Raw genomic sequence first — 14,070 nt, 5'->3', positions numbered from 1 at the left:
AAGTGAGCGTCAGTGGAGCTGGGGTATAGAAATGGTTGTTTCGAACAGCGCTCCCTGGCTCAGCTCCACACCTCATGAATAATAGCTCTCACCTCATTTTAGCTACAAAGAGAAGCAAAAGCAAGCTGCCTGAGTCTTTCTTCAGCAAACCTAGGGTGCTGTCTCCGAGAGGCAGGACTGAGCGCTCTGTTATTAACTGACATTTATTGAGGAAATAGGCTTGCTTTCTTTTTTTGGCTGCAATTTTTTTGCCACGGTTGCAGCAGCATCTTGATGGGGAAGCTGATCTCCAAAGGCCAGCACAAAAGAGATGCTCGAGTTGTTATGCTGGGGCTTGACTTCGCCGGCAAATCCACCCTTCTGTACAAACTGAAGACTGGCCAAGCTGTGGAGACCTGCCCGACGGTGGGCTTCAACGTGGAGTCTCTGCAAACACCCTGTCACATATCCTTCACCCTCTGGGACGTTGGCGGACAAGGCAGCCTGCAGGCAAGCTGGCCCGACTACCTGGAGGACACCAACACCCTCATCTTCGTGCTCGACAGCACAGACACGGCCCGGCTGCCTGAAGCAGCGGCAGCACTGGAGGAAGCCCTGAGCCACCCCAGCATGGCTGGTGTCCCTGTCCTCCTCCTGGCCAACAAGCAGGACATGCCAGGAGCGGTAGCTCCTGCGGAGCTGGGGGAGAGGCTGCGGCGGGGGCGGCTGGTGAGTCACCGCTGGGTGCTGCGGGGATGCAGTGCCCACACCGGACAGGGCCTGCAGGAAGCACTGGCCATCCTGGGAGAGCTGCTGCAGGGTCTGGAGCAGAGCTCCTCGTCCCAAGAGCAGCCCCTCGCAGGACCCATGGGGAGGAGGCAAGCCCTGGGGCAAACCTAAACCTCAAGTGGCCCTTTCCCACTCATTGCTGCCTGCAGGGTTGCTGCAGAGGATCCCAGCCTCCAGGTGTCTCCTAAAATGAACAGACCTGCAGCTAGTACATGCCACGCTGAAAAACACCCAGGTGCTCACCACCGAAACCCACCAGGAGGACCTCTGAGCAAAACTCCCACCACAGAGCATTTTGGCTCCATCTCTTCGACTCTCATCACCGGCCGCAGCTTGTCCCGCAGTCACCAGGCTCTGCTCATCCATTGTGTGTGCTTCAGCTTCTGCTTTTTGCCAGAGCAATATAAATAATACCAGAGATGCACACAAGGGACAGAGGGGATTATTTTCTTCACACAGCTCCCAGCCCTGGTGCAGCTATCCTGATGCCCGTGGAGAAGTGTTTGAACGTGCCCCATGCCGCTTCTCACTCAGCTCAAATCACACGTTCATCAGCTGGAAAAGCAGCAGCTGCTAAAAGGGAATGACTGAACTGGAGCAGGACTTCAAACAGCCAACAGCTAATGGGTTTTATTGCGGTATCTACAGCCATAATCTTCAAGCCATGGATGTGAGTCAGGATTGGAAGGCGCAATGCGGTTCAAGGATGTGTATATATTAATTTCTCTATTTCTTGTTTGGGGTCTTTCTTTTCCATTTGTTATTTTTTATCAAATACTGATTTCATAAAATGATACCTCATTTTCCTTGGATTATATTTAAATATAAAGAAATCAGATCTGACTTCTAGATGTTTGGAAGCATGTCTGCATGGCCAGCCAACCTCTAAGTATCTTCACGGTGGACTGAACAGCCAAGACAAAGCTCCATCTCTCAGACTTCTTGGAACTGAATGAGACCACTCTACAAGCAATTATTGGTAATTATGGGCTACTATGGGCACAGGCAGGTTGGTAATCAAAGGGCTCTCCACACTCAACTGTGTCCAGGGCAGTCAAAAATGCCCCTGGCAGCTCATGACAGGAGTGGGTCCCTTGTTGCAGTGATGGTCTTTGTCTGATCTTGCTGAACCTACCACTGGTAAGTCCTTCAAAAATGGTGCCTGAGGGCTCCTTATGCCCAAAATTCTGTTATTCAGGGTTAAAATTCTGAAATTTCATAGTAGTCCCTACTTTATCAGGAAATGAATTATAAATGGAGGGAAAAGGGGAGAGCAAGGACACAAAATTCTCAGGCAGCAGAAGACAGCTGCTTTCAAGGAAGAACTTACTCAACCTAGAAACACCAAGGAGCAGTAAACAGTGAAATCCTCTTCTGTTCATACCAGAGCATTTTACAGCTTTTAAGGAATTAATCACCCAGCTATTTCTGGTGCTGTTATTAGCCTCATTTCATAGAAGGCAGCAGCTGGAAAACAAAGCTTAAACAGTCATGAAGAAACACAATATGACATTTATAGGAAGGTCTCAATAAAAGAAATCCTTCCCAATGGAAAAAGTCACATTTTTTAAGCTGCATTAATATATAAAAACTATTGTATGCTATAAAATAGTATTCCAGTGCTGATCTGGCCTAAGTGATCATGGTTATGAGTAGACTTAAACAGCACTGAATCGTATAATGAATTATATGACAAAGCTGTGTACGTGGTAAGGAAGACAAAATCACATCTCTCAATCTTTTCAGTTAACATAAGCAGGTTGACCTGCCTTTGGCTTGTTGTAAGTGGTCATTGTTTGCTTCTAGCACGCAAGTCTCCAATGCACATGTTGAGTATTTCACCCTTGGAGGTGTTCTGAGCAGTTTCTGTGAGACAGCACGGGTGCTAGTATCTAGACAGAGATGAATGAACTCAGGTCATCTATGCAACCTGGTCGCCAGTACATGAAAAAGCCACATCTTCTCCAGGGCCCATCCAGCTGTTTTGAACAGCAGTCCTAGAGGCACAATGCAAAGAGCTCTGTGTTGTATTATCGTGCCAGAAAAAGTGTCTTTATAGAGTTCACTGGTTTTTCAGCCTTGCATCTCATGTGGTACAAAGCTGAGTATTGTACACTAGGGTGGGGGACCAGCAATAGTTTAAACTCAACACAGACTGAAGGGTTGTCCTGATGATGTTTTACTCTTATTTTGCTCGTGATGTATGCATTTGACTCTACAGGATTGTCTGCTGATGGTGAGAAAATGCACTGAAGCCTTCCCATTTCCCTTTAAAGAGAAAAAATATGCTCCCCTGGCAGCAAATAGAGGTAACCACCAGCCTTTGGTAGATACCACCAGTTAAAAATTAAAATAGCGAGGTGGGAGGTGGGGAAGAGATTGTTCTTGGCAGTGGGAGCCTTGAATGCCTGAAACTGATGAAGCAACATCCCGGTTACTGAAAGCATTCTCACTTCCCCTGAAGCAGTAATTTGGCAAAATACCCCATCTCATGTGGCATCATGTGATTTTCCATCCTTGTTTTCTGGAATAAGGCTTTTCTAGACACTTGGTCACATTGCTCAGCTCATTTATGCCATTGTTAGAGGCTGTCAAAACAATGCTGGGTCATAATGTTTGAAACGGCAACACAGAATTTACTTCTAATTATTTTATCTTTTCTCCTGTGTTGGAAAGCAGCTTAAAACAAGTCAATTTAATGAGCCCTGCACAGCTCTAATCAAATGCTTGCAGGAAGTTGACCCAACAGCACTTAAATGCTTCAGTGTCAAAACTCCTGCCCAGTTCAAAGGGAGGTTTGCAGGAAGAAGCCAGCTCTAGGGAGGGACATTTGTTATCTGATGGGTTTCACCACAGTCTTGCCGAAGGGCCTGAGATCAGAGGGGAACCACACAATCCCAGGGCTGCAGGGTGAGGCCATGAACCGTTGCCAATGAACTATTTAAAGAGGGAACAGGCAGCCACGGGGCATGTGAGAGGGAGCTGTGACCATCTGCAACGCCAGGAGAAGAGTGTTAGGGCAACAGCCAGGAAACTGGGAAAGACCTGGGGGAAGAAAGGTCAATAGGAATTTTTTAAAAATCTAAGAACAGCTTTCTTTTCAAATACAACATGAAAAAAAAAGATTGCAAAAATCCCCTTTTGTTAGGAAAGAGGATGTATAATGCAGTAGAGTGTCTTCACTATTGCTTTAATGCACCTAGTGGCTGGAAATTAATTTCCCTCTCTTAAAGAAACCCTGAAATACCACCTATAAAGATTCACCACATGTAACTCAGCAAGAAAAATCAAGGAGCAAATCCACATGTGAAGCCACCTCTTGAAAAAAATACCATTGCCACATGGTTATTAAAAACCAGTCATGCAATTATGACTACAACAAATGACAAACTACAGTTCAAGACATTACAGCCTTCAAAGGGTTAATTGACTGTCCTTCATCTAAACTTTCTGATACCTAATTTTTCTGTGACGTATTTGCTTGAATCACAGCCCTCAGCTTGGCATCCAGATATTGTTAAATACGCCAGGTGAAGGCTGGCATTTGGGTTGGGACCTCAGCGATGCATCCATGGCTGGGAGCACGTCATCCCCCAACCTCACATGGTGGGTGGGGATGACTTGGGGGAATCCCACGTACTTCACACGGTGTGATTTGTATAAAATTCCTGCAAAAAGAAAAAAAAAAAAGATAAATTAGCCAACTGCTGTGAAAGGTGATGCTGACCCAGACCAAGCACGCGTGTCTCCCTCTGCCCACACCTCTGGCTACCTCTCTGTGGTGGGAACAGAAGTGTAAACCTGATCTGACGCTTGTCACCTCCAAAGCTCTAATGCTTTAAATCAGTCCTGCACCATCAATGTCTTGTCTGATAACTGCTGTGAGAAACAATTTCCCTGGAGTTCCCAGAGCTGATGAACTGAAGAAAATTCTCCCTCAGGCCTCAGATTTTATTTTATCTTTTTAATTTTTTTTTTTGGCCTGTGCTGGCTAACCATGTTTGGATGTGGCAATGAGGGTTCTTTTCAACAGGCCACAACCACTCGCACAAACAAAAACCACTTGGTGATTGGCGGCTCTGTGGTAACACTCCACTTTTTTGCCTTGGACTTAGGAGCAATATTTTCTTTTTAACCAAACCACGGCAGGGTCACGAAGCCACCGGTTTCTGCAGTCAGAGGACAAACTCATGCAGGCCCACGTGAGGTTTGATAGTGGAGAGAGAGGACTTTGGAAAGACCAAACTGGAGGTTTCCTTGGGAAGGAAAACAACTAAGAGCAGAGCTGGGGCCCTCATTTGCCAGGGCTGTACAATCAGTGGAGGGTCTGTTCTGCTCATAAAGACACGCACTTTACACCTCATTATTTTCTGGCTTTTGGTAGCACTTAACAGTAGTCCTTTTCTTTGATAATAGTGTAAATGAAGACCGATGCTAACAGTCTATCCCCCAACACAGACAGTATTTCCAGAGACTCAAGGTTTAAGTCAGTCCAGGGCTGGAGCAGTTGCAAGGTATCTGCACTGCACACCTCAGGGTTGAGCTTTCACAAGGATGGAGAAGTAGCTTCCCTCTGTCCCTGGGGGAAGGTCAATACGGAGACAAAATATGACAGAACATTCCTGAGGATGCCCATTTCTGCAAAATGGGACGGGTCCATCACCAGAAAAGCAAGGGAAGCTCAGCAAGGCAGAGCAGGTTTTGGGCTGCAACCATAGGAAAGTGGTCTCAAGTCTCCAGAGCTGCCCCGGGAAGGATGGGGACAACATCTGCCATGCTCCCAAGAAAAAACAGCTCTTCAAAGACAGTGCATGGGAAAAGCTGTGAGGGTGGGGAACATGTCCTGGTGGAGGTGGCTGCAGGGCAACATGGGCACCATGGCCTGACAGGAAGGTGCTGGTTCTGCCTCTTGGTTTACCCTGGGCTTTCTCCTTTAGAGAGACCTTTATTCTCCTGTATTTTCTCCCTGGGAAGAAGCACTTATGACTTATTTCAATCAGATGCCGCTCTGTCTCTGATAAAGATAATGGCCTCAATATTTTTGTTGTTCTTTTCTGCACTCTATCTTCATCCCAGATAAAAGAATCACTCACATATTGCTATCTATCCCCCCAGCACCATCAGCAGAGGTAAGAAAATGACCTTGTTGTTCCCTCCCCTCGCAGAGCTGAAAGACCCCTTTAGCCACCCCTGCCACTGCATGGGATCTTACATACCTCTGCTGCTGACAGGAAAGCACGAATGCAGGAAAATTGTGGGAGAACAGGTCCTTTGTGAAATATGGTAGGCACCCAGCAAGCGTTAACTCTCTTGGAAAGATCAGGGCCAGAGGAAGAAGCTGAAAATTCCACACACTGGCTCATGGCTGTGCCTGACTGTGTCCTTGGGACTTGCCCTGGCTCACCCAGCTTTTGCCTGTCACTTTGATCTTGTCACCAGCAGGAAGCCGTCTGCCGAGATGTGGTCCCCTGACCACCCGGTTCATGGCTATTAGTGCTCCAGCCACATGGGAGCATCTCACAGTCTCTGCCGTCTTCCTCACGGCAGATGCATCCTAGTTAAATTATTTCAGTTTCACTTGGGTGCTGGAACTTAATGGACCTTCTTGCCATTTTCTTGAAGGTGATGGGCCCCAGGAAAGAAAATAGGTGCAGGGAAAGAACTTTTGAGAACATACTTGATGTGAATTTTGAGACTGCGTGTTATAGCCATGATGCTAGTACAAGTACTGCGCGACAAGTCATGTCAATCTTTTAAAAATGAAAAGAGATAAAGTAGCAATGTAAATAATACATCTGTTTAAAAAAACCCAAAAGCAAACCAAATCCCCAAACCCTAAAAACCAGGGACAGTGCAGAAAGTTTCAGCTGCAAAACAAAAGCTACACCCAAACCAGACTGCCTCATTAAAGTCATCAACTATGGAGTCAAGAAAATTAAGAAGTCAGGGACAGACTGTTTTTGTCATGTCTTCTCTGGATTTTGGTTTATTTAGACCTAGTTTGGGCCACAGGATTGTGTATTCCCAGCACTGCACATCTCTGCATTCAGCAACTGTACCCAGCACGTTCAGCCCAAGGGAATAAGCCGCAGCCGATACTGCAGTACGTGCTCTGCACTGTAGCTTCAGGACAAAGATCTTCCCAAAAGCAGAAATTATCAGTGCTCCATAAAAGCTTCATTCTAATTTTTAAAGCTTTAGAAGCAATGAAATAAAAATATTTTTTAAAAGCTATAGTAATGTTTCTAGGAGACTTCGTCATTCCAGGTTTGGTGATGTGTGGGTGATGCTCACTTGAGTCAGTTGCAAGAACAGTCAGTGGGAATCTTGCTGTGCCTTCACACTGGTTTAGCCCTTGGTGGATTACAGCCACAGCAGGCTTTGTGTAAGGAGGACACCTTTTTACCTGAATAAGCTGGAAGCAAAATAATGTGGTTTTCCCCTGCTGTCCTATCCAAGGTCCTTGGCAGCAGCATCCTGCCTAACAACTGCTCTCACTTGGGAAAATACCCTCATCAAGCAGAGGGGACTGGGAACAAGGTACTCTCATGCAGAGGGACCCATCCAGGGAGCAGACTTCCAGAAAACCTTGAAGACGCTGAGATTCCCACACTGTGGGAGTTGCTGCAGAAGCATGTGTTGGTCTGTCCGCAGCCTTAACTGAAACACCATGGCCAACAACTGCTGCTGCTCAGGCTGAAATGCATTTAATCTGCAACAGAGCTAACAGAGATCTGACAAAGCCCAGCAGAAGGTGACAGGTTAAAGGAATAAATACAGCAAATGGGCAGCACAGGGGTGCCCTGACTGCTGGTCCCACCACCGGCAGGAGGGAGGGGTGCAGGTGGCTGCTGTTGACCAGCATTTCTTGTCTTATTCCCAGTGGGCATGGAGACAAGTCTGCTCCTTTCAGCTTTGCAGCTGCGTTTCATGCATTTAAAAAATTAAGCCTCCCTTCAACACTTTCTCCTGACATTATACTTAAGGAGGCTTTAAACTCTGAGTTTAGGTAGAAGGTGAGGTCTAGGCTAGGACATCAGCTTTACCTAGCTGATGGGAAAGATGCTTTCCAGCAGACCTGGCAGTGCTGGAAAGCTGGAGATGTCCTCCAGAAGCTGTGTTGATAACCATATCGATCCCTGCAGAGCTGGAGGAAAACTGTTGCACATTGAGGTAGACTTCTGGGCTCTTTAGAAGGTGGCAGCTTCTTGGTGGTGGTGCAATGCACTGCACCATCTGTCATTTGAGGCCAAGGACTTCATTGGCAACTGTCCCAAGCTGCTGTTGTCCAATGGGAGAGCACGTGTCATGGAGCCACAAGCTGCCAGGACAGACAATCTCTCAAACTTGAGTACGGAGATGCCACCAAGAGGCTTCCCCTGATGAGGAGTCCCAGGGGAAAGCTCCAGACCTCTCCTGTGACCTTCAAACCCAAAGCCTGACTGTACAAAGCTTCCCAAAACACTTCCTTCACCTCCCTTCTGCTGGGAGCATGAGAAACAAACCCAAATGTACTCAAATAAAATACACTGCAGGTTCTTCCCTGATCTGCTCAGACTGCCACATGGAGACCATGATTTCTGAGACACCAGCCCAGGGGCTAGGTGCCCTGCTCCAACACCCAGCAATTAGCAGGCAGCAGGTTATGAAAAGGGAAGCCAGATTTCAGTTTACAGTCCTTCACTGCCAAGTGGCCACCTTTACCCCCAGCAAAACCAATATAGTTTATTCCTAAAATAACTAAATCCGGTGATGGTAACTTATGCTCCTATTGCAGCGATATGCCCAAGATGTTGCAAAGGAACAGTTTTTAACTTTTTGTAAGTTAGCAATCGCCTTCTCCAAGGTGCAAACTGCCACCAAAAGCTTCTTAAGCAGCAAACCACCTCAAGTCAGTTGTTCAGTTCCCAGGGACAGCAGGAGCCTGCCCCCGTGCAGCTGTCCGCTTCGCAGCTCCAAGCAACTAAACACAGAGTAAGTCAGGAGCAAGTTAGGTGCACACCAAGTTTCTCAGGTGTAACGGAGGTGAATAGCCCCAAGGCTCAGAGCCTGCAGCTGCTGGTGAAACCCTCCCAGTGAGGAGCTTTTGCTTCTGCCACCACTTCCAGCTCTCACACAAACTTAGCTTGGAAGGAACATGGATGCAGTTTTGCAACCTGCTCTTTTGATGTTCTCTAATTTTTCTAAGAGAGAGGGGAGAAGAAAAGAGCCCCCAAGTCCTCAGTGCTAACACTTTAATGCATGCAAGTGTTTCTCTTCAAGTAGGTGATTGGGGTTGGGGTAAGAGCAAAAATCTGATGGGCTCGCAGGCTCTGAGGAATATTTGTTGCAGTATTCCTGCAGCTGGAAATATGAGGAGCAGTCCCTAGGTTATGTCATGAATCATAGAATGGTTTGGGCTGGAAGAGACCTTAAAGATCATCTAGTTCCAACCCCCCTGCCATCAGCAGGGACACCTTCCACTAGACCAGGTTGCTCAAAGCCTCATCCAACCTGGCCTTGAACACTTCCAGGGAGGGGGCATACACAACTTCTCTGGGCAACCTGTTCCATGAAGAAGAATCATGGGGTTTAATAAACTTCCATTTCTAAATCTGTAGGATTCACATTTTCAGATTTTCTGTCCTATCTTTAAGGGCCAAATTTTTCTTCTATTAAATTTAGGCTAATGTGCAACATTAGGCAATGTAGGTCAGTAAAACCCCAGTAAAATTTCAAGAGCTCCCGTGTTGACTAAAATACAGAGAAAACTGTGACCATTACAAGCAGTGATTTCTTCCCTTGCCATAAGTTTTTAATATTTCAAGCACAGATCTCTGCTTGAGCTCCCCTAAAAACATCTCCCTGGATGCTGATAGCCATGCAAAGCTCAGCACAGACACTTGGCTCCATGCTGCTGACAGTGAGGTCGGGTTTAAAACCCCGGCAGCCTGATAGCAGGGAGAGTAGTAACATGCTCCTGCTGCAGAAGCAAGATGGCTAAATACTCCCTGGCTAAATACTCCCCTTGGACTGCGCCCTTTTCTCAGCAAAGGGTTAAACATTTCAGCACAGAACCTTAAAACCCTGAGATTACAGACAGAGCTGGAAGTGAGTATTATCACCAAGTGTCCAACACAGTGTCTGCAGATTCAGCTTCTTCTGGGTGTTCACAAATGAGCCCTTTGGACAGAAATTTTTCCATGTGAGATGCAGGTGTCAGCATGTGTTTTAGCAACAGGTGAACCATTTTTTTTCACTTCCAAACATGCAGAAAAAAGGTGGCTTTTTAAACTAGCATTTAAAAAAATATATTTATTTTTAATATTTATTCTAAACTAGTAAAGACAACTGCTCAGAGACTGACCTGGTTTTCAGCTGGAACAGAGCTAATTTTCTTCTTAGTAGCTAGAGTATTCTAAAATGCAGGCAGTATCTGGGTTTCAGGGAGTCCTACCAGGATGTAGAAGCACGAAATGCAGGAGAAAACAGGTGTAAACTGCATCAAACAAAGGAACAGCAATAGGTCTAATCCCAGGGTGAGAGCTACAGCTTCCCCAAGTATCTCCCTGCACAAACCTAGAACTGAACTTACTGAAGCCACTGGCAAAGTATTTCAATGTCATCCTCCCTTTTCCTTCATGTGCAGAGAATTTGTGTGGGGGATCATTTGGCTCCACAAGGTAGGGTTAAAAAACCCCCAAACAAACCAACAGTGGAAAAAAAGCTACTGATCAGTTTGCAAATAACGCAGACACGAGGTCCCTTATGCTTCATTTCAGCACACTAGAAACATCCAACCACTACTGTCTTCTGCAGGGCCCCATTTAGCAAGGAGGATAGTTAATGTAGCTTCTGCATCTTTGTGCGTCCCTGGGCCCTACTTAATGCACGTTGAGCAAACTGAAAACTAACCTCCTCCTGCAGTTCCCGCACTGTGACCAGGAAAAGGCCTTCCTGTGGGCTAAATAAATCCTTCATGAAATTTTTCCTCCGAGGTTGCATGGTGACATTCACCTGATTTTACTGCTGATGAGTGAAGGCAAAGACTTTAGCCTTCATTCTAAAACACAAGAATCATGGGTTTAATATTCTTAGGTGTGATACACAAGGCTGTAATATCCCTAACATATTTTTTTAAAACTAAGGTTGCAAAAAACCAGCTCCTATGTTCCTTTATAAACTTGTAGGCTGCTCAAGGAAGCTGTATGAGGAATGCATTTGAAAAGGAAGCTGCTCGTGCTGCTGCAGCGGCAGGCAGCTGGAGATCTCTGGGTCTAAGCCAGCAGCACAGATCAGACCTGCCCATTCCCACTCCTGCGGCAGGATAACGGGATAACCTACACACCAACCAGAACCAGGACAGTGCAAAGCTGCTCGAGTTTGTAACTGCATCTTAACACGAGGCAATTCACCTGAGCTGTCTGAGGTAACATGCTGCCCTGAAGCAGAGCTGAGCAGCTCAGGTGGTTCCAGCTCACCCTGTCCCCACTGCTGTGGAGTTGATGGTGGCAATCATGACAAACCCCTGCGGCAAAATCTACCAAGGCTTTGCCTGTTGGAGACCATGTTTTTCTACCGTTGTTTTCCTTTTCTTCTTGAAAAGTGCTTTCGAGTGGCTTGGCATAATTTGTTGTCCTACATACGTCTGAATAGAAGCATAATTATGCTACAAAAGGTATTTTTTTATGCAACAAAATAGAAGGAACACAACGCAACTACACTGCTTTGGTAGAAAAGACTAGTTTGAAACACACTCAGAATCCAGAGGACATTATAGATCAGATGGGAATAACAAAATGGGCCTGAACTATCATTCAGTCCACTGAGATTTTAAAAAATACATTTAAAAAGAAGCCTCTTGGCCCATCTTACTCATTTCTCTGTTTAGCAGATCAAGCAAGCAAAATGAAAGTGCTTTAATTTTTAGAAGTATGGGGAACATTGAGATACCCTCTAGGTTTTATTCATACATCTTTTAAAATAATGCATTCTTTATTCCAATGTAGTGTCTTTCAAGTCATCTAGGCAAGACCTGCTGGACGATTAACAGGTTGCAAAATATCCACAATTCAAGAGTTTCATTTTGTCAACTGAAAGCTGAAGGAATCAGAGATTAAACTGCTTTTGGAAACAGTGGTTGGGTTCTTTTGAGATCTTTATCCTTTATATCCCGGTGGAAGAATATTTGCAAAGATTAGAATAAGGCACTGGAAGCTTATCTCCCTCATCAACCTACCCATGGGGAGAGAGGGGCTCCTCCAGGTGACTCACCTGACTGACACAGAGCAAGGACAGCAAAGCCATGGCTGCAGAGTTGCAGGAACTTCTCAAGCATTTCAAGAGGCTTTTCTCCATTAGTGCTGTCACATAATTAAAGCAGGACTGTACTAATTAGGGGGCTGCTGGACAACGCAAATCTGTTTTACCTCCAAACTACCATGAGCAGCGGCCCAAATGTGTCACTTGTGCCTGAGGTGAGGGACACTGGGCCGTCCCTCCCAGCTGTGGAGAGCCGTGGGAGGACCAGCCTCCTCTCTGGGTGCACACCCGCTCCTCCCAAGGCACTCCGGGCAGGAACAGGCCCTGCTTGTACGGCATCCCGAGCTTGAAATCAGCGCTGATTCAGCGATCAGAGCCCAGCACTGGGAGCATGGAAAGGACGTTTCTGCAGGTAGAAAAAGACCGTGAAAGTTCCCTGACACCGTGGTGCACCTTTAAAAGGAAGTCCCAATTTAACACGGTTATGTGGATCAGCCGCAGCCCACTCACCACGGCCTCCTCACAGGTTTGGGACACATCTCCTTAAAAAGCATAAAACTCCATACTGGAACAGTACCCAAAGTTTGAGAGATGACTGCATTAGCTTACTTTATTCTTGTAACATCAAGCTTTGACGTGGAGTTCTGCTAACTAGTATCTAGGCAAAGACAAAAATCCCTAAGTCAATCTGCGAAGACTAAGCAGTTCCATGATCTCCAAAATAAGGTCTTGAATTTTTTTTTATAGTATTTGATAGCAGCTTTTTATTGGTTACAAAACCTAAGCCCATATACAAAATTAGGAACACATTTAGATGCCTCTTTGAAAGAACGTTTTAGTCTATTTTAACTGATAGTTTAAAAAAATAATAAAAACAATGCAATTTTAAACACTGTTCTGAAAACGTAAAAGTGCAGCAATATACTTTGTTTCCTTTATTAACTATGAAATGGTGCAATCCCAATCAAAAGCTGATAAGGTCACAACAGAAAGAACTGAGCAAACGCTTTGTCCTGCCATGCCCAGTTCTCCGATGTTCACTTTTAATGTAATGCATTGAGTGCAAGAAAAGGATCAAATCTTCACAGTAGTGGAAAACTGTTGTTTCGGTATCAATTTGTATGCAATCTCTAGGATAATAGCGAGTGCAGGCTGAACAGGGTATCCGTCAGTCTATACGGCATACAGGGAGACTAAATTGAATTAGAAGGGGGGAAATATTTGTTCACAATAACATCTGCTGGAACTCTAATTTCACAAAAACTTTGTGACCTTACCTAACTTTGACTTTTTTATTGTTTAGTTTTTTTAGCGAACACCACACAGTTTCAAGATTTTAGACTATAGTGTGTGAATAGGATGCAGTTACCATATGAAGCTTCAACTCAACTTCTGGGAAAAGAAAAAAGGCACAATGAACTTCAACTCAATTTTATGTGCACAAGAGTTGAAAAATCTGAGCCACCTTAAAGAGAAATTGATTCTAAAATTTATAAAACCTATAAATAATCAGAGGCCAAACCACTATATTAAAACAGATTATCTAGCAAGTAAAAATCTTGCAGTTTAAACATACGCTTGTATCCGGTTGAGATACAAGACAACTCACTCTTTAAAGTGGCTCCACCTTGGCAGATATATATTTAATGAATGCACACCTGCTATGCGTTGTTCATCAGTGGAAAAACAGCTGATCCACAAAGCTCTGATGGCATCTGTCCTTATCTTCATCACAGTAAATACAACCCACATCCAATAACTAAATTAGTTTAGATTTTTCTATCCCTTCACATCAATGCATTGGGAAATTACACCCAGTAAACAACAGCAACAAAACCAGTTTGTGTGATAGCTTACAGAATTTCAAAATTATCCACCTTCACCCCAGCAATACCAAAAATCCCTTTGAAAACGACTGGGTCAGACTATTTTCCAGAAGCAATGATACCCTATGTAAAGTTATTTAATGTGCGCTGCACATCAGGTTTATGCTGAATAACGGCAGCTTCCACACAGCCTCACACATCAACCAGTTTGCATCTTTTTAAATCATGTGAATAA

At 45.1% G+C, this 14,070-nt stretch overlaps 1 protein-coding gene across 1 annotated transcript; it reads left to right on the top strand.

The window, feature by feature from the left end:
* The first annotated feature begins 273 nt into the window (after positions 1 to 273).
* Positions 274 to 879, top strand: ARL11 (ARF like GTPase 11). Its single transcript, XM_010174287.1, has one exon. It carries the CDS (start codon positions 274 to 276, stop codon positions 877 to 879), a length of 606 nt encoding a protein of 201 aa, XP_010172589.1.
* The last annotated feature ends 13,191 nt before the right edge of the window (positions 880 to 14,070 follow it).

Source organism: Antrostomus carolinensis, unplaced genomic scaffold (assembly GCF_000700745.2).
Source record: "Antrostomus carolinensis isolate BGI_N321 unplaced genomic scaffold, ASM70074v2 scaffold1098, whole genome shotgun sequence".
Lineage (NCBI taxonomy): Eukaryota > Metazoa > Chordata > Aves > Caprimulgiformes > Caprimulgidae > Antrostomus > Antrostomus carolinensis.
Note: the sequence above shows the minus strand (reverse complement) of the source record. Positions and strands in the feature narration are given on the sequence as shown.